We start from the raw sequence: 21,860 nt of genomic DNA on the forward strand, positions 1-21,860 counted from the left end.
CTGTCCATGGAGTTCTTCAGACAAGAATAGTGGAGTGGGTGGCCATTCCTTTCTCCAGGGGATCCTCCCAACCCAGGGATTGTACTTCAACCCAATTAAAAGAGTTAGAGCCAAGGCCAAGCTGCTCAGCCATGGCAGGTAGAGCACCTATTTTATTAATGTTGGAAAAACATCTGATCTGTAATATATGAAATCCTTCCTTACACTGTAAACCATGAGGGCAAGAATTATGTCTCTTATTATTAACAGTTGTGTCTCCACTGCTTAGCATGATGCACAGCACATAGTAGGTACTCAGTAAATATTTATGGAATGGATGGTAGTGTACAATATTGAAAACTTAATCCATCTAGAGAGAACTCATCCTTAAAAAATTAGTTTTATTTGTCATGAAAGAAGATACATGAAGGTAATACTTATTTTCTAGCTTTCCTTGTCTTTAATTTTTGTTTGGTTTGGTCATTTTGTTGTGTATTTGAATGGAAATAGAAGAAAGGGGAAGAATCTAGCTCCTAGATTAAGCTGATCCTAAGGGGCTACAGAGATTGTTGAGGTGGCTTTGTGAAAGGCCCTTGGTAAAACGAGAGACTTTATACTGCAGCTGTTTGCTGATATTCAGAGGCAGAACTACCTATTTTCATCCCTTGGCCACATTCCAATGAAATGCCCCAGCAGATGGAGCAGAGGGTAAGAATTGGAAGTGTTATCCTTTGAGTGAATAGTTAAAATTTGCAAGATACATAACCTCTGACTTTCCAATTTCTAGAGAGTGATATAACCAGGTTAGGCATGCCTACTCTCTGCCTCGTACCTGACTAGTGTCAGTATCTGGTACTCTTGTTACCCTCTGTCAGGTTTACTCTGAGACAACTACCCTGCTCATCTTCCCCTAACTTTTCTATTAGCAAACAGAGCTCTTTTATCTAAACAAGAAAGGCAGCTGCGCCATAGCCTCTGTTAGTGAAAAGAGGCTACCTTTACCTTTATAATATGTGACTCTAATGCAGTGGAAGTGTTTATGTACACACAAACCACACAAGAAAATCAGTGCCATTACCCCATGGTTATTTCCTATGTTTTCACTTAATAGTTTTGCCCAGAAATACCAAAAGGAAGAACTTTTTATAAGTGTTCTTCATTTGTAAGCCAAACATTCGGCCTACCTTTCTTAGGATGCTCTTTTGCCTTTCTGATTTTTTCTGATTTCTTTTTTCTTGTATAATTGCAGCTTTGGCTTTACAGATAAAGTCATAAAGAAGAGCCAGTGTCCCATCGGAGTTTTTGGTAATGGTTTCAAGTCAGGCTCCATGCGGCTAGGAAAGGATGCTCTTGTCTTCACCAAGAACGGGGGCACTCTCACTGTTGGACTCCTATCACAGACGTATCTGGAATGTGTCCAGGCCCAAGCAGTTATTGTACCAATTGTTCCATTCAACCAGCAGAACAATATCCTTTCTGGAAATGGGAAATGCTAGTTAAAAATTAGTCTAACCTGACAATTTTGATAGAAACCTCTTTCTTTAGGTCAAATCCAGCTATCAAAAGTTTTCATATTTAAAGAGGTATTCAGATGTCTTAAAGTTAACTAGAATTTCACCCTATTAAACATTGGTAAAATAAATGGATCATTGGAAGAAACTGAGAAATGTTTTTGTTATTTTGCAGTTTTCATTGTTACATGATTTGATCTATATACTATCTCCACCCTCCCCCCCCTACTCCTACGGTCCAGTTCCCTGGGGCCTTCTCTCTTTTTTCCCCATGAAAGTAGTTATATTTGTGTCACCCTCCTAGAAACATACTGTTCATTAGCTTATCTGACAGCTGAATAGCTCATTTTTCTATAACTGGGCAAGCTATTATTTTTGTTAGATACCAGGTTCTCTTTAGGCAGACAGTATAGCAATAAAGTTTGAACTCATTGCTTCCAAAGAGTCTAAAAATTCAGACTTTGATCTGTTTCTTAAGTATAGGATTGTCTTAATTTACATGAAATTTTTGAAGCAATATCCTGCAAGGGTAACTGATTTTGGTATTTGTCTCTATAATCTTTCTGCATTCTGACCCCCCCCCACCTGCTTCCCTTTCTTCTGAAGCAGTAATGTCCATGCTTTATATTTTTATGTCTATATTTTGTCTAAACATGCAACTCAAAAGGCAGATATTCCTGTGATAGCATCCTCTGAAGATGATAATTTTTCTTTGACTATACTTGGTTTTACAAAAAATGATTATTACTGAGGATTCCTTGCCTAGCCTAGAAGCCATCTTGAACTATTCAATTTTCAACAGTGAAAATGACCTGCTGTCCCAGTTTGATGCCATCCCAGGCAAAAAAGGCACTCGTGTTCTCATTTGGAACATCCGCAGGTATAGTATCCAAGAGTGATAGATTCTAATAAACAGAAGCAATACAATGAAGCATATTTTAATAAATCTCTTCTATAGAGAAGCAGAGTAGATAAATTTTGATACATGTTTGTATCTCATTGCATACTTTTCCTTTACTTTCTTAGAACCACAGCTCTGTTTGAGACAGTGGTAAAATGTGCAGCTTAATAATGCAAAGACCTGTATACATATTCTGAAGCTGTTACCATCAAGATAGTTCAATATTATTCTAAAATCTTCCAAGTCCATTATAAATATCTATTGTATATTCACAGACACTGTTTAAAGATAGGTCAGTGATAGGTATTTCACCTATTTGACAGTGAAAATGAAGTATAAGGAAGAAAATTTAGGGTAACAAAGCACAACACAATCTTAAAATAATAAGGATATGTGTATTTGTGCCTTCAGAGTAGTTGGATCAGAAATAGAAAAATCTTTGAAGCAGATAAATTTGAACTATAATGAAGTTGACTTCAGGTCATATATTTAGAGCTAATAAAGCTACCTAGAAATAGTTTAGGATATGTCATTTGTCTCACCTCATCATGTTAAATGAAATAGTGTCCATTGAAACCAAAAAATCTTTAATATAAAATAGAAGTGCTACTCTTATGTTTAATAGAACCCAGTATCAGATATATTCATTCTTCTTTTTCTCCATAGGTCAGGTATTTTGCCTCATTTCTTAGTTGGGTAAAACTTAGTTAAAAAACTGTGGTGGTCCATATAATTTATTTATTTTAATTTAAATTTATTTATTTTAATTGGAGGCTAATTACTTTACAGTATTGTATTGGTTTTGCCATACATCAACATGAATCCGCCACAGGTATACATGTGTATATTAAAAAAAAGAAAGTACTTTGAATTAAAAAGAAAAAAAAGTAAGGTAATTTACATCCTCCTGTGTCCTACTAGGAAAACCTCAAGTAATATAATTTATATTATAAAGGATCATTTTCATGAAGTATTCCCAGTGATTTAAACACATTCTCAGCAGACATTTCTCTTTGTATATTGTTTCTCAGTTATATGGTACTAGGTGTTACATAAATAAGATTCCATGGTCAAATAACTTTGGGAAAAGCTGGCTTAAACAGAGCTTACCACATAACTTTATTATAGCACTTCTGAGAGGCTTTAATATGTTAACGTTATTTCAACATACAGTGAAAATATTTAAGAGAGCAATATAGTGTGCAGTTCCAAATTTAAAAAACTGTCTCTCCAGACCTCTTTTCCTTGGACAGTGAATGGTGAGGGCCGTGGGGGACAGGAATCTCCTCAGAGTACATTTGTTAGAGTGGGATGGGTAGCAGGAATCAGGATTATCCTGGAAAATATAGAATATACTGTTATAATGACCTGAGCTTTATACAGGATACATATGATAGTGGCTCTGGTTCAGCCCTGAAAAAGGAGCTACATTTTCAACACAGCAACTCTGAGCCTCTGGAGCCTGAAGTATGAAGAAGGTGTCCCTAGAGCTAGAGTTGGCTCTGGAAATCAGAAACTGTCTCTCTAATTTTATTTGATTATACAGACTTTATATCTTTATTTCATATTTAAGAGTATCTTGGGGGACTGCCATTACACAGAACAAATTTGGGGGACCGTTATTCTGATATATGTTTTTTCTCTGTAATCCATCATTTGTTTGGAGTTTTTTCCAGTAACAAAGATGAGTTTTGCCTTTTTTCTTCTGGCGGTTGTTAGTGATGTAGCCCAGGGTCTAGGAATAGACCATATTTAAGTGACCTGAAGGGATTATGAGAAGAAATATCCTTAGGAAAGGAATATGAGTACTATTATATTTAAATGACAATTATATAAATGATCTCCTAGAAGACTAATAAGGATATGTTGTTTCTATCACAACCTTTTTTTTTTCTTCTAAGAAATAGAATTAGATCTGGGGAAATCTTATTAGTCCTTACACTATTACTGAAGTTAGAAAGAGTAGATTTTGATTCATCTGTTTATTCATTTGGGGGGAATTTTGTTGAATGACCTACCTAACAATTCTATATTAAGATCCTGCCTCAAGAATAGCTGATGTATCCATTTGATTTATCAGATCACAGACATTCCCACCTTTGTTTTTTTCTTTCCTTTGCTACTTAGTATCACACCTCTATGAAACATATCAGAATTGTTTAGACTGGAAATACCCTTAAATATTGTGTGATCTTCAAAGCAAGTAACACATAGTTCCTTTGAACTGGTAGTCAGGGAAAGAAATAGGTATCTGAGTTTTGGCTCATGTTGTTTCTTTTCTCTTGGGTTCCTAGTGCATTTTTGTCCTTTGGAGCCAGTTTTTGTTAGATTGGTACTTCTCTCTTTTACCCAGAAATAAAGATGGAAAGTCTGAGTTGGACTTTGATACAGATCAGTATGATATCCTGGTAACAGATTTTGGCACAGATGAAAAAGAGACTGGTGGCGTTTCCTCTGAGCTGCCAGAAACAGAGTACTCATTACGGGTGAGTAAGAGTGGTTTTTCTTCAACAGTGAGAGGTAAGATGTCCTGTAACATGAAAATATTACAGAACAAAATCTCACTTTAGTTATATAAAGATGACAACCTTTTAACCCTATACTCGGATTCCTTTTCACCGTCAAACAGTGTAGCTAATATAGTCAGCAGTACTTAGTATGGTAGTTGATGTAGAATAACAAAGTATACAAACTGAGCCAAATCTTTGCCCAGATGAGATCTCAGATGCTAGCAGCGTTTTATGGGGATGTCAGTAGAATTGGCAATATTGTGTAATAACTTTCCCTTCACTGTTCCATAGGCATTTTGTGGCATTCTATACATGAAGCCACGGATGAAAATTTTTCTGCGTCAGAAGAAGGTGACTACCCAGATGATTGCCAAGAGCCTGGCCAACGTAGGATATGATATATATAAACCTACCTTCACAGTATCCTTTCAACTACGTGAAACTGACCTCTTTGTTTCAGGATTAGATTTCCAAGTTGGCACAGAAAAACAGAACTCTTTCCTTTTCCTATTAAAAAATGTGTGTTATAGGACAAACCCTATTTTACTGTATCCTAAGGAGGTATTTATAAAACCAACCTATGCACCAGTTTTATCAGAGATCACCTGGAAATTATTAAAATAATACAGCATCCTGAGTCTTTAGAGATTCTGGTTCAGTAGATTCTGAAATCTCTTTTTTTTTTTTAAATAAGAAATATTTTTTAATTTAAAAATCCTCCACAGATTATAATGAGTAACCAAGTTTGAGAATCTCTACTATAAGGAATGATCCACATTGTTGGGTTTGTACAGGAATTTTATTACATATTTTTGATATGCAAAATGTTGACTTAAATTTGTTGCAAAATGTTGACTTAAATTTGTTAATCTTTTGAATAGGCTATGAGTTTTGCTGTAAGAAGTCCAGACTTATGTTGATAGAAGTTAGGAGATGGGAAACCTAGGGTGAGAGTAATCTTCAACAGATTTGACATGGATTTCCTTGTACTTCTCATAATTGCAGCCATTCAGAGAAGTTAATTTGGAGAAGGCAATGGCACCCCACTCCAGTACTCTTGCCTGGAAAATCCCATGGGTGGAGGAGCCTGGTTGGCTGCAGTTCATGGGGTCGCTAAGAGTCGGACACAACTGAGCAACTTGACTTTCACTTTTCACTTTCATGCATTGGAGAAGGAAATGGCAACCCACTCCAGTGTTCTTGCCTGGAGAATCCCAGAGACGGGGGAGCCTGGTGGGCTGCTGTCTCTGGGGTCACACAGAGTCAGACACGACTGAAGCGACTTAGCAGCAGCAGCAGCAGCAGCAGAGAAATTAATTACTCACTTTCACTTCTGCCCCCTGATTGCCCTGGGAATGGATTTCAGACACTTGAGGAATCTTAAGGCAAACTATGGAAATTAGGTCCGTCTTTGTTTATGAATTTGGGGGCCAAACAAGTGTTTGAAAGGATGAGAATTCATAAGTACTTTTGAAGAATTGCTCTTGTCATTTACTTTCTAGTAATAAGCTCAGCTCTTGGCCCAAGAAACCTGTTCACACACTGTTTACTTTATCAGAGGCATTATCTAGCTTACTTTGTCTTTCTTCCCTTGACCAAAAATTAGAAAATGCTGTTCCCTTTTAAAATAGCCATATGGTTGTTACTTATAAGCAGATTGATTTTCTCCTTTTGGAGAACACAATCCTTGTCTACTATGAAAGTTTAAAAAAAAAAAACAAAACCCACACCCAGCTTAACAAAGCCAGAGCTAACATCATTAACATATGTAGGTAAATTAGTTATAATATCACTGTATGGAGCTGGGATCTTAGTGCCTTAAGTTTAACAGAGCCAGTCTAAAGAAGTGCTTTTCAACTACTGTTTCAGGATATACTATATTTCTGCCTTCAGCTTCTTTCTCTTATGGGTTTCTATCAGGATACTTCTAAGCATTCATTCTGTGTATACCTCAGCTCTTCTCAGCCTCCCTTCCCATTAAACTAGTTACCTTCCCCTGTTAGAATTTGGACTAAATGAATTCACTACAGCTATGAGTAAAATGTAATTTCTAATAAAATTTCTCCAAAGGTCACTGAGGAAAAAGATACTGATGCTAACTTATTTATTTCTCAGTTATCAAAGCCTTCTTCTCCCCTCTTGTCCTTTCCCCTCATAATAATTTGGGAACCTTCTACTCCAGTGTACTCCCACATCATAATTTAGAGTTTAAAAGTGTATAACGGAAACAATTTGACAGTCTTTATCTTTAAAGTGTTAATTTTGTGGTGTAGAATTTTGGTTTTTTGTTTTGGGCACTTTTGCCCTGTTTCATTTTTGCATTGGAATGGGGTCTTACTTGTGGTTTGAATTGGGCTTCTGGAGACCAGAACATGGGATGTTGTGAGCCAAATATTACTGTGTTATGTATCACTTATGTTATGCCTTCATATCATACCTGGTCCATTTATCACATGGATTTGATGCAAGTAGCTTGTTACTTAGAGATGATAATGGAGATCAGTTTTTGCAAAAGTAACAAAAATTTTAACTCATTTAGACATGAAGATTTTTTTTAGTATTTGTTTTAATGAAAATCTCTGGTTCTTTCTCTCCCCTTTATCTTTCTCACTCCCTTACCTTGATTTTTAAATCAAATATGACTTGCTAAAAATTCATAATTATTCATGTTTATATATAATTAGTTCTCTTTGTTGTATTTATTCAAGCTTGTTAGCTTCTTCCCATGAAATAGATTACAACAGGATTAGTGTGCATTGGTGGTATAGTGGTGAGCATAGCTGCCTTCCAGCAGAATTACTGTCCTTTACTTTTGAAAGTGATTTTGTTCCTTGTGCTTTTGCTTTCATTGTGTTTTGTATGATTAGCTGGACACACCTAATTGCTTATAATTGTGTTGTGCCATGTATTTATCTAGTAGTAAATTAGGCAGTTAGCAAAGGTTAGGTAATGTTTTATGTTTTATGAATGTTTAGATCACTGATGATACTTTGATATATTTTCTTATAGTCTTTTTATGCATATATTTATAGTACATATTTTTCAGTGATACTTATTATATTCTGAACATTTCCTAATATTCCCAAATATTTTTCAAGGGCATAATTTTAAGAACTGTGTAACAGACCATGTGGCTACACTAACATTTATTTAGTCATTCCCTTATTGTCAAACATATAAATTATTTGTTTTTTAAGCCATTATAAATCATTGATAAATCTCTATAACTCATAAGCCTTTATGGTCTTCTCTCACTATTTCTGTAGTATAAATTCCTGAAATAGAATTACTTGGTCAAAGGTTAAGAATATTTTTAAAGCTGTTGATACAGATTTTTAAAATGCTTTGTGAAGTTTGTACCAGTTCATATACAGTGGTGGTTGATGTTTATTTGCTATAATATAATGCAACATTTTGTGTGCTAAAGCCTCTGGTGTTTGTCTCCTTAATGATTTTCTTCTCAGAATAAGCAGGTGAAAATAACTTTTGGGTTCTCTTGCAAGAATAATAACCAGTTTGGAGTAATGATGTATCATAACAACCGCCTCATAAAGTCTTTTGAGAAGGTGGGGTGCCAGGTGAAGGTGAGTAGTTAATGTTTCTTTGTCATAGAAGGCTGAAAAGAGTAGGAAGAAGATTTAAATTTTGCAAAAGTGATAAACTAATGAATAGCTTTTTACTGCCATCTTGAGATGGTTGCTAAATCTGATCCTGGAATTCTGTGTTATCAGTGAGCTGTCTTATGTTCAGAAGCTCTTTCTACTTACCATTCTTCATAAATGTTAACCCGGGAGCTTTACTGAATGCATTTTTTAGGTCACTGTTAATAAGAGGTAGAATGAGAGCACCAGCAAATCTGCCACGTGTATAAGTTTACTAACGTTTGAGGTAGCGCTTTCCATTTTCTTGTGGATACAGTAAGGCAAAGTGGAAGATGCGTAAAATTTAGTGTTTGATGACCAGGATTTGAGTCCCAGCTTTTCCAACTAAAAGCCATGTAACCTTGGCTACATTGTTTAATTTCTCTGCGGCTCAATTTTCTTGCCTGTAAAATGGAAACAACAATAGTAGTTTTACTTGCTCTACCTACCTTAGAGTTTACAGGGTTGAGAGATTTAAATGGAATAAATCATGCAAAAGTGCTTTATAACTGAAGTATAGAAATATTACCATCATCTTCAAGTTTTAATGACAGCTTAAAGTGGTAATATCCACAAGTATCCCATTCATCCCTATTTTATAGATGAGATTGCTAAAGCACAAAGGATGATAAGCTGCTTTATGTTACACAGTAGGACAAAGTTTTACATATGACCCAGGAGAGCTAGTTTGCAGCCTGTATTTCTTTTTATTGTTGTATCATCTTTATACAACTTGTTTGTGTGCCAGTCTAATTACACTTTGACTCAGTTCCTTCCATTAAAGAATACAAAAATGATTTTAAGTCCAAAAATCTTTTGTATCAACTTGTAATTAATCACTACAGGTGTGACTCTTTCACAGTTGTTTGGTGGCCTTACATATATAAACATTGTTTTATTTTAATAGAGTGTGATGATTACATAGCATCCTTAATTTTTTTCAGATGGAGTTTGGTTTTAGTTCCTTAGACCAGGAGTATATAACCTTAATTTTTTTCTTAGTATTGTCATTCTTTGTTCAAACGAAATCTTAGGGCAATCCCTTAATATAAAACATATGAAAGTGCCTTGAGGTAGCATAGGTGAAGTAGAGTGTTCCTGGAAAATCCTAGGGAATCTATGGATCACAGTTTGAAAATCTCTGCCCTAAAATTTGGCAGAGATTCCAATTCATTGTAATACTTGCAGTCTATTGGAGTAAATTCCCAGTGTTTCTCTAGATATTACTGGCCTTTCCCTGCCCGTGAATGTTATATAACCTTTCTGTTATTGTTTGGAATCAAAAGGAAGTGCCTCTAGGCAGTCAACATTAATGTAAGTGTTGAAATTACTATTTTTCTTCTAAGCCAACTCATGGAGAAGGTGTGGGAGTAATTGGAGTCATTGAGTGCAATTTCTTAAAACCGGCCTACAATAAGCAAGACTTTGAATACACCAAGGAGTACCGGTGAGTCACTCCCAACCTGAGGTGTTTCTAATGGTTTGTTCAGATATAATTCTGTTCTCTGAAAACTCTCAAATCATCTCTTAAAACCAGCCAGATAAGTTAACTGAGAATTCCTTCAAATCTATTTTCTAAGATTATAAATAAAATGATTTGATTTTTAAATTAAACCTCACTGATGCATGATGTATGGAGCCCAATTGAAATAAACTTTAAAAATTATGGAAAGAGCATAGGGGTTATTTAGTAAAATACTTATGGTGAAACAATTTTTAAAAACTTTTTATTTTGTATTGGGAAATAGCTGATTAACAAAAAATGTGATAATTTTAGGTGAACAGGAAAGGGACTCAGCCATACATATACATGTATCCATTCTCCCCCAAACCCCACTCACATCCAGGCTGCCACATAACATTGAGCAGAGTTCCATGGGCTATACAGTAGTTCCTTGTTGGTCATCCATTTTAAATATAGCAGTGTGTACATGCCCATCTCAAACTCCGCAACATATCTCTTCTCCCCATCCTTCCCCCCAGCAACATAAGTCTGTGAGTCTGTTTCTGTTTCGTAAGTTCATTTGTATCATTTCTTTTTAGATTCCGCATATAAAGGGTATCATATGATATTTCTTTTCTGTCTGACTTCACTCAGTATGACACTCTCTACGTCCAACCATGTTGCTGCAAATAGCATTATATATTTCATTCATTTATTTTTAGGAGACAAAGGAGTCGTTAAAGCCAGAGTATAATAGTTTGTTTTAAAACTTGTAGGGAGGGCTAGATGATACATTCTTCTTTCATCAAGTATTATGAGATATCCCCTCTGCCATTACGGACATAAGAATGAAAGTTAACAATCCTAGATGCCTATGAACAAATGGGATGAGATATATGTAAATGCTGTGTGTGTGTTAAGTCACACACACAGCATGTAGTCATGTCCGGCTCTTTGTGACCCCATGGGCTGTAGCCCGCCAGGTTTCTCTGTCCATGGGATTTTCCAGGCAAGAATCCTGGAGTGGGTTGCCATTTCCTCCTCCAGGGGATCGTCCCAACCCAGGGATTGAACCAGCATCTTTTAGTTCTCCTGCATGGGCAGGTGGGTTCTTTACCACTGGCACCACCTGGGAAGCCCCTATATGTAAATAAGAAAGTTAAATACCTATAAAATAATTGTATTAATGAGGGTTGTATGCCAAATGGGAAGCAGCTTTAAATAAAGCCTAAAGGAGTCAAGGAAGGCTTTACAAACCGGAATACATTTGAGCTGGAACTTCAAGGAAAAATTGGAGTTTGCTAGGTGAACAAAGCGAGGGGAGGACATTCTAAACAGAGGAAAGTATGTGAAAGGGCAAAGGGTGTTCTGGGAGTATGGAGAAAGGAGGCGTGAGGACTTTTGGTGTTGTTTTCCTTGAAATCTCAGTAGCAAATCTTTTGTTAGAGTAGGGGGAAAGTAATTCCCCAAATCCTTTTTTGTTTTGTGTCCAAAACTATAATACAATTAGTTAAAGGTTGTGCCTTAATTTATACGAAACCATAAGAATTTTAGGTTTAATATTTGACAGACTGATAACTATTTGGATGACAACCTCAGATTAATTTCAGGGTAATTGGTTCTTGGTCCCTAGGGCTAGTCAGTGATTATGATAACTGCCTGCCCTTAGTTTAAAATAGTCTTTTAAACATGAGTCTGACCCATAATGGAGATCTTTGATTAGGACTTGACTCACAAGAATGAGAGTTTAGGAATGACATCAGTTTGGCAAAAGTCCAGAGCCAAGTCATTCTATTTCTCTTGAGTGAAAGGAGTAGTGAATTTCTGGTGATTAACCAAATAGTTGAGATTTGTGAAATCCAAATGTTAGATACTAAAACTATGTAACATCCTCTTATGCCATCTCTGCCACCCCTGCATCTACCTTTTAAATTTTAGAGGTATTAGACCCTTGGTTTGTGATGTTTCATTTCAGTATGATGAGTTTTAGGTGATGGCAGGGGAATCCAAATGGAGGTATTCCATACAAAGTAGGTTTATTCAGTTAAATATATGGGCTTAAGTAGCTAAATATCTGCTGCACATTTTATTAAAAACAGAAAACTAGTATACTCTCCTGCATACAGAGTCTTCTGAGGGTGAGAAATTTGTGTAACTCACCCCAATTCTGACATCATTTCCCTTTTCACTCTGTTTTATATTCACTGAAAAAAGTGTTTTGTTAATATATGAGGGAATTTGAGAGGGTCATTAGAGAAGATTGTCTGCCATCACAAAGTCATCCTAAGAGTATTTATTATAGATCTCAAAAGTGCTAAAAGAGGTTTCAGCCATCACACTGCTGGAATGTCTACAAATAAATCACTTGTAATATCACTTTTAATAGTTGTGGGTATCAAATTTCAGCTGCAACTACCAGAGCTCAAGCTTACAACATTTTTAGAGTGAATTTCAGCTTAAGAAATGCAAACAACACATACTAACTGAGCACCTCACTGGTACATGGCACAGTGGCTAGGTTTTGTGGAATTTTCCAGAGATATTCGAGACACAGTTGCTGTCTTTGAGGAGCTCACAGTCTAATTGTAATGACGGATTGTCACCAACATGAAACAGAGCAATAAACTGTTTGATCATTTGGAACTAAGTGGTATGGTACAGGAAACATTTGCTGATAGAACAGATAGGGAAGGTTTTAAGTAAACAGTGTGACTTAAGATTTGCCTTAAAGATACAGGGTTTAGAAAAGGGAGGGAGGGGAATTCCAGGATGAAATTATAGCAGGAGCTAAATAAGGCAATGACAGAAATTCAGAATGGGAAGAATATGGGGAGTTGGGGATAAGGGGATGTAACTAGAGTGAAGGGGAATAGAGTCAGATGGATAACATAGGGCCCTATCCTAAAGCAGGGATTGGCAAATCTTTCTGTGAAGGGCCAGGAAGTAAATAGTTTTAGCTTTATAGGCGGTGTGGTCTCTGTCACTACTACTCAGCTGTGCTGTAGTATGAAAGTACTCAATTCTGCTGTAGTATGAACGCAGCCACAGACGTAAGTAAAGGAATGAACATGTCTGTGTTCAGTACAGTTTTGTTTACAAAAACAGGCAGCAGCCTGGATTTGGCCCACAGGTTGTAGTTTGTTGACCCCTTCCCTAAAGCCCCACTTCCCAAACTGTGTGCCAAGCTGCACATAATGAAGTCACAGGGGAGCCACAGGATATTTAAAATTTTTGAGGGGAGTACAGTGGTACTTGACTCTTGCCTATAAGCAGTAGAAATTGTTTTCAGTTACTGTCGTAACAAATTACCACAAACTTAGTGCCTTAAGACAACTCTGATTTATTGGCTTAGAGTTCTGTAGGTTAGAAGTCCATCTCAGATCTCACTGGGCTAAAATCAAGGTGTTTGCAAAGCTGCATTTATTTCTGGAGGCTCTAGGGGTGAATCTATTTTGTTGGCTTTTCAAGCTTTTAGAGTCTGCCAGCATTCCTTGGCCCATGGTCCTCTTCCTCCATCCATATTCAAAGCCATCAATGATGGGTCAGGTCCTCATATCGTATCACTCCGATGACCTTGCTTCTGTCATCACATCTCATTTGATTCTGACTCTTCTGCCTCACTCTTCCACTTTTAAGGACCCTTATGACTGTGTTGGTAATTCAAGATAATCTCCCTGTCTTAAGGTCAGCTGATGAGTAACCTTAATGCCACCTGCAACTTGATTTCCCCCTTGACATGTAACCTGATATATTCACAGGTTTCAGGGATTAGGACATAGACATCTTTGGAGGACTATTATTCTGTTACAACAATCTGCTCTCTGGCCTCCTAAGATCCACTTACATCACACATGCAAAATACATCTATCCCATCCCAGCATCCCCCAAACTCTCAACTCTTAGAGCAACTTAGTCTAAGTTTTTAATGTCCTCAACTCACAATTCCCAAATCTCATCTAAATCAAGTATGAATGATACTGAGTCTGATGCATCTTGGGGTAAAATTCCTCTCCATCTGCAGGTGTGTGTCTTTTAAAATTTTTTTGTATTTTGCTTCCAAAATACAATGGTGGAACAGGCATAGGATACCAGTTATAGATGTTCCAGTTTAAACAGGGAGAAAGTTTGACAGAAAAAGGAATCCAAGCAAGCTAACTTCATTAAATTTCAAGGCCTAGAATTACTCTTCTGGGGCTTTCAGCTGCACCCTTTGGATTTAAGGCTCTATTCTGTCCTCATGGCTCCACCCTCAGACTCGACTTTCCTTTTTCTTGAAGGATAGCATGTATTTATGTGTGTTTCCCAGGAGGCTCAGTGATGAAGAATCCACCTGCCAATGCAGGAGACATGGATTCGATCCCTGGGTTGGGAAGGTCCCCTGGAGGAGGAAATGGCAACCCACTCCAGTATTCTTGCCTGGAAAATCCCCATGGACAGAGGGGCCTGGTGGGCTATAGTCCATGGGGTCACAAAAGAGTTGGATGCAACTGAACACAAACGCACACACAAGCGTGTATTTGTAGCTGAGTAGTTTCATCTTGTTTCAACTTGTTTCTTGACTGTAGAGTTTTGGGGGTCCAACAACCTTCTTTCACACTCTCTCTGTCCCTTTCAGGCCAATCTAGCAGGGTTTTTTTTAGTTAATTTATTTATTTTAATTGGAGGCTAATTACTTTATGATATTGTGGTTTTTGCCATACATTGACATGAATGTCTTAGTATTAATGTACCATTCTCAAGAACCTTGTGGGTCTCAGGTATACATCATGGATGCTGATTCAGACAAGAGATTCTTGACAGATCTTTCTTAGATAGTCCTATTTCTATTCTTCTGCTGAGATGGTGGTGGAGATCTAATTCATATGTTCAGTCTTTTCAGAGAACTTTTTGTATGACTGAGTACGTTGACCTTTTGATCTTCCTAAGATATTAGCAAAAGGTTGTCCAGCCCCTGCCTTGGATTTACATTTTAGCATCTTTTGCAATCTGAATAAGCTGAGACTTTCCAAAATCATCAAGTCCTGGTTCCTTTCTTACTGAACAGTTCTTCCCTCAGTTTATTTCTTTCTTCTCACATTTTATGTAAGCAAGCAGCCACTAGACCACACTTTTAGCACTTTGCTTGAAAATCTCAACTAAATGTCCAGTTTTGTCATTTAGGAGTTCTGCTTCCCACCTTGTATTGGATCCAATTCTGCTAAGCTTTCTGCCACTACATAACAAGGAATACCTTCCCTCAAGTTTTCTAATAACATGTTGCTAATTTCCTTCTGAGCCTTTACCAGCAACAATTTTAACATCCATAATTTTACTAACAATCTGTTCCCAGTGACTTAGATATACTCTGAGGAAGTTTGTATTTTTTTCTACCATGATCTGCACGTCTGAGCGCCCCACTAGTGGGGTGTTTAACATCCATATTTCTACAGTATTCAAGGCAATCCAGGCAATTTGTGTAATGTTCTTGAAATTCTTCCAGCCTCTGCCCCACTGCCCAATTCCAAACCACTTCCACATTTTTAGGTATTTGTTATGCTAATACCGCACTTTTAGGTATAAAAATATTTAATTACTTTTGATTACATCATATCTTTGTGAATCTGAATTTTTGTGATTACTGTGATAAAAAGCAAGCAATACACAAAAAATTCAGTGTTGAGTAAGAAATTAGGGATGTTGTGTCCAATTTGATTCCAAGGTTTGAACAACTGTTCGATATCCAACAGGCATACCCATTCCATTATAAGTAACTGTGGCTATTTAAGATTGAAATAGAAATATTTTAATATATATAATCAGATGGATGCTACATTTTAGTCCATACTTGTTGTTTGTACATTAGTAAATGGAACTAGTACATGTTTCTTTAGACCTAAGGGTGCCATGAAAAACTTGAGACAGTACAGTACCATGAACCGAGACAGTTTGAGAGCTTCTGTCTTAGAGGGACGTTGGCTAGAGTAGTTGATACTTTAGGCAGTGAGAATTCATGGTTTATTCTTGAATAGAAGGGTGACTTGAAATAATTCTGTCTTAAGAATAAAATACTTATGTACTGCTCTATGTCTTATAAAGTGTTTTACATGAATTATATCAATTGATAAACCTGGAAACAGGGTGCAGGGTAGGTTAAAAAGAATTATATACTATTTGAGTAATCTAGATGTGAGGTGAAGGTCTGAAATAAGACAGCTGTGAAAAAGGAAATATATGACAGATACTATGAAAAAAAGATGTAAAAATTTGGTGATATATTAATAATGGGAGAAGGAAAATAAAGGAGAGGAAGATTCAAAGGTCACTTTAAAGTCTCAAATTTAGTAGATATTGGCAGATAGAATAATGAGATTGGGAAAAAGAACAATTTCGTGTAATGGCAATGGTTAGATCATAGGGGATTAAGACAGGAGTATGAAGAGAAGATGGTGGATATAGACCACATATACCAGGATTGGGGAAGTGAAAGGAAAGAGATTAGTAGAACAGTGGAATCAAACCAGGTTTTTGCAAGAAGGAATGGAGTGTCAAAATTCATGATAATGGTGTTTTGATTGAGGTGGTATTAATATTTACATGACTGTGTGCATTTGTTAAAACTTACAGAACTACACATTAAAAAGATACATTTTACTCTATGTAAATTTCGCCTCAATATTTTTTGCCCAAGTACGTGAGAACAGAGGTTTATTTTTATTTGTTTGATTGAGATATAATTCATGTACCATAAATGTCACCATTTAAAAATGACTACTTTGTTGGTTTTGGTATTTTCACAAAGTATGTGGACTATATAGCCCACCAGGCTCCTCCATCCATGGGATTCTCCAGGCAAGAACACTGGAGTGGGTTGCCGTTTCCTTCTCCAGGGGATCTTCCCTGACCAGGGATCGAACCCTGGTCACCCGCATAGAAGGGAGACGCTCTGCCATCTTAGCCACCGGGGAGGTCCGTACAACCATCTCCACTATCTAATTCTAAAGCATTTTTGTCATCTCGAAAAGAAACATCTTGTCCATTAGCAGTCACTCCTCATTTCCCCTCCTCTTCAACCCCTAATGACCACATAATCTATTTCCTTTTTTTTCCTTTTTTAAATTGTGGTAAAATACACATAACATTACCATCTTAACCATTTTTAAGTGTGCATTTTGGCGGTATTAAGTACATTCATATTGTTATGCAACCATCACCAGAAGGAAAGTTACATGGCTCAAAATAGCCTGGAGTTAAAACTCCCCTCTGGGTCCTTCCCACCATTCTATGCAAAACAAAGAACTATCTCACCGGAAGGAAAAAAAATGGACATTAAGGTTGATTACGTCCATCTCCCAGCCGGTCCAGCCTCTGGCTGATCTCCAGAATTCCCTGCCCCAGCCATTTAAGAGATAACTACTCCAAACAACCTTGGAGAAGAACAGGCCCCCGTAAGACAGTAGATTTCCACTTATGTGCCTATATATACTAAATCTGTTCCTGGGTTAGTGCAGCAGCTCACCAATCTGACTGCTGCCCCTTCTGGCCTCATTAAAGGTAATCTGTTCCTATAAAGTGCTGGTCTCATTGTTTTTCCGAACCTCGCCTTCTCTAACTCCCTTACCGTACAACCACCGTCATCTACAGAACTATTTTCATCTAGCAAAACTGAAATTCTGTACCTATTAAACAATAACTCCTCATTCCCACCATTCTGCTTTCTGTCTCTATGAATTTGACTATGCTAAGTACCTCATGTAAGTGGAATCACATAGTATTTCTCATTTTGTGACTTATTTCACTTAATGTCTTCAAGTTGCATCTATGTTGTACATATGTCAGAATTTACTTTTTTAAGGCTGAGTTTCCTTTTTTAATATTCTTTTGTTTGTATGTACTATAGTTTGCTTATCCATTCATTTATCACTGGACATAGGTTGCTTCAGTGTTTTAGCTCTTACGATTTATAGTCTATTTTGTCTGATACTTATATTAAATAGCTACCTTTGCTCTCTTTTGGTTATTATTTACAGGGAATATCCTTTTCTAGCCTTTCATTTTCACTGTGTGTCTTTGTATGTAAAATTAGTCTCACATAGACAGCATATATTTTGGCCTTTTTGTTGAAACCCATTTTACCCATCTCTCTGTCTTTTGATGGAGAGTTTAATCCATTTACATTTTTTTTCTTTTTTTAAATTTTATTTTTACTTTATTTTACTTTACAATACTGTATTGGCTCTGCCACACATCAACATGAATCTACCACGGGTGTATACGAGCTCCCAATCCTGAATCCCCTCCCACCTCCCACCCCACACCATCTCTCTGGATCATCCCCATGCACCAGCCCCAAGCATCCTGTATCCTGTATCGAACCTAGACTGGCACTTCGTTTCTTACATGATAGTATACATGTTTCAATGCCATTCTCCCAAATCATCCCACCCTCTCCCTCTCCCTCAGAGTCCAAAAGTCCGTTCTATACATCTGTGTGTCTTTTGCTGTCTCGCATACAGGGTTATCGTTACCATCTTTCTAAATTCCATATATATGTGTCAGTATACTATATTGGTGTTTTTCTTTCTGGCTTACTTCACTCTGTATAATAGGCTCCAGTTTCATCCATCTCATTAGAACTGATTCAAATGTATTCTTTTTAATGGCTGAGTAATACTCCATTGTGTATATGTACCACTGCTTTCTTATCCATTCATCTCCTGATGGACATCTAGGTTGCTTCCATGTCCTGGCTATTATAAACAGTGCTGTACTGAACATTGGGGTACATGTGTCTCTTTCAGTTCTGGTTTCCTCAGTGTGTATGGCCAGCAGTGGGATTGCTGGGTCATAAGGCAGTTCTATTTTCAATTTTTTAAGGAATCTCCACACTGTTCTCCATAGTGGCTATGATAGTTTGCATTCCCACCAACAGTGTAAGAGGGTTCCCTTTTCTCCACATTCTCTAATCCATTTACATTTAAAGTAATTACCGATAAGAAAGGATGTCTGTCATTTTGCTGTTTGTTTTCTATACATCTTATATTTTGTCCTTCATTTCCTATATTACTGTCACCTTTTATGTTGATTTTTTTGTAGTGAAACATTTGAATTATTCTCATTTCCTTTTATGTATATTTATAGCTATTTTCTTTGGGGTTACCGTGGGGTTACATGATGCTGTGAGCAGAAGCAGCAAACAGAGATCAGAGCACAGATCCCCAATATTTGGAGGGAGAGGTCCTTTTTGCCTATCCTAGTTCCTGTAAGCTACTCTTGAAATGTGTGCATAGCCATCTGCCATGGAGCTGGGGTAGGAGATGGGTAACTACTACTGAGCTAAGAGCTGAGGTTTCCCAATTTGTCATCCAAGCATTCCCCTGAAAATTACACGCATTCGACAGACTCCAGAATTCCAAATGGTTACATTAGACAGGTTCTGCCAGTGTAAATGTTGTCTTTATGGGAAGGCAGATTCCTGCCTCCTACTCCACCAGCTTTCCAGAATCCCATGGAATCTTTTTTATTTATTTAACTATTTTTAAAATTTTTACCATGCTTGGTCTTCATTGCTGCGTGGGTCTTCTCTAGTTGCAGTGAGCAGGGGCTACGCTTCATTTGCCATTGCAGTGTGCAGGCTTCTCATTGCAGTGGCTTCTGTTGTTGTGGAGCAAAGGCTGTAGGCATGTGGGCTTCAGTAGTTGCAGCATATGGGCTCAGTAGTTGTGGTGCACGGGCTTAGTTGCTCCTCTGCATGTGGGATCTTCCCAGACCAGGGATCGAACTGGTGTCCTCTGCATTGACAGGCGGATTCTTAACCACTAGACCACCAAGGAAGCCCCTGTAATCTTTTTTAAAAAGTAGATTTTACATAAAACTTTAATAGAAAGCAAGAAATAATTCTTCATCTGTGACTTCAGGAAAGAATATAAACATAGAGTTTGGTACGCTGGTAGTTCAGAGGGGGGAATAAGAGTTTATAAGAAAGTTCATTTAATCTCTGTGTAGTCAGAATCTAATATGAGCAAGGTGGAGTTAAGGAAGAATTCCTCTTAAGGAAAGGTCTACAAAATCTATGGGGAGTTATCTGGGGAGTCAAGAGATTTTTTAAAAAATACTAAATTTGTGATATTTCAAGTATGTATGCACAGCTATACATTAAATTGTAATCCTGAATTGTAGAATTAAACAGAAATTAGTCACTAGAAATTGCCAGTTTTTCAAAGTAAAATTCAGATTTTCTACACATCATACTGTTTTACCCTGGGTCTGCTGTTATTCATTTAAGAAGAGAGATAAAGGAGAAAGGGCAAGAGCCATAATTGGGGCATAGCCTCTACTAACAGCTGTGTCATAAGGTTGAAGGGGACTTTGTTACCGATTGCTGCTGTAACTGCTGTGATCAGCATTTGGATAAAGAAGAACTATATAGACATGTTTTAAGTTACTGTTTGATTGATTTGTAATAGGTAGGGTACAGTATGTGATCCTCTGACTTTGAACTTGGTCCTGAATTGTTTACGTGTAGTGATCTGACAGTTGAATAACTCCCCAAATACTTATCTGCAGTGTAGTCTTCTGTCGTTGTCTCTAATGTCATTTCTCCTCACTGTGATTCTAAAATGTGGAGAACACAGTATTTTTTAGGACTTGTAACCTCAGATATGCAGATAACACCACCCTTATGGCAGGAAGCGAGAAAGAACTAAAGAGCCTCTTGATGAAAGTGAAAGAGGAGAGTGAAAAAGGTGGCTTAAAACTCAACATTCAGAAAACTAAGATCATGGCATCTGTTCCCATCACTTCATGGCAAATAGATGGGGAAACAATGGAAACACTGAGAGACTTTATTTTGGGGGGCTCCAAAATCACTGCAAATGGTGACTACAGCCGTGAAATCAAAAGACGCTTGCTCCTTCGAAGAAAAGCTAAGACCAACCTAGACAGCATATTAAAAAGAATACATTTGAATCAGTTCTGATGAAATGGATGAAACTGGAGCCGATTATACAGAGTGAAGTAAGCCAGAAAGAAAAACACCAATACAGTATACTAACACATATATATATGGAATTTAGAAAGATGGCAATGATGACCCTGTATGCAAGACAGCAAAAAAGACACAGATGTGTATAGTGGACTTTTGGACTCAGAGGGAGAGGGAGAGGGTGGGATGATTTGGGAGAATGGCATTGAAACATGTATACTATCATGTAAGAATCGAACTGCCAGTCTATGTCCGATGCAGGATATAGCATGCTTGGGGCTGGTGCCCGGGGATGACCCAGAGAGATGTAATGGGGAGGGAGGTGGGAGGGGGTTCATGTTTGGGAATGCATGTACACCCGTGGTGGATTCATGTCAATGTATGGCAAAACCAATACAGTATTGTAAAGTAAAATAAAGTAAAAATAAAAAATTTTTTTTAAAAAAAGCAGAGACATTACTTTGCCAACAAAGGTCCATCTAGTCAAAGCTACGGTTTTCCCAGTAGTCATGTGTAGCTGTGAGAGTTGGGCTATAAAGAAAGCTGAGCTCTGAAGAATTGATGCTTTTGAACTGTGGTGTTGGAGAAGACTCTTGAGTGTCCTGTGGGCTGCAAGGAGATCCAGTCACTCCATCCTAAAGGATATCAGTCCTGAATATTCATTGGAAGCACTGATGCTAAAGCTGAAACTCCAATACTTTGGCCACCTGCTTCAAAGAAGTGATTCATTGAAAAAGAACCTGATGCTGTGAAAGATTGAAGGTGGGAGGAAAAGGGAATGACAGAGGATGAGATGGTTGGATGGCATCACTGACTCAATGGACATGAGTTTGAGCAAGCTCCAGGAGTTGGTGATGGACAGGGAAGCCTGGTGTGCTGCAGTCCATGGGGTTGCAAAGAGTCGGACATGACTG

The 21,860-nt window shown here is 37.4% G+C and overlaps 1 protein-coding gene across 3 annotated transcripts in view; it reads left to right on the plus strand.

Moving 5' to 3' along the window:
* The window catches only part of MORC4 (MORC family CW-type zinc finger 4), a 67,380-nt gene that overhangs the window by 11,447 nt on the left and 34,073 nt on the right, over positions 1-21,860 (plus strand). For all 3 annotated transcript variants that reach the window (XM_015105109.4, XM_015105110.4, XM_042241589.2), the window contains 6 exons: positions 1,229-1,446; positions 2,223-2,370; positions 4,745-4,877; positions 5,193-5,321; positions 8,366-8,485; positions 9,889-9,989. In XM_015105109.4, the coding sequence (XP_014960595.2) occupies positions 1,229-1,446; positions 2,223-2,370; positions 4,745-4,877; positions 5,193-5,321; positions 8,366-8,485; positions 9,889-9,989 (849 nt within the window). The remainder of the gene's footprint in view (positions 1-1,228; positions 1,447-2,222; positions 2,371-4,744; positions 4,878-5,192; positions 5,322-8,365; positions 8,486-9,888; positions 9,990-21,860) is intronic.

This window comes from Ovis aries, chromosome X, assembly GCF_016772045.2.
Source record: "Ovis aries strain OAR_USU_Benz2616 breed Rambouillet chromosome X, ARS-UI_Ramb_v3.0, whole genome shotgun sequence".
Taxonomy (NCBI): Eukaryota; Metazoa; Chordata; class Mammalia; order Artiodactyla; family Bovidae; genus Ovis; species Ovis aries.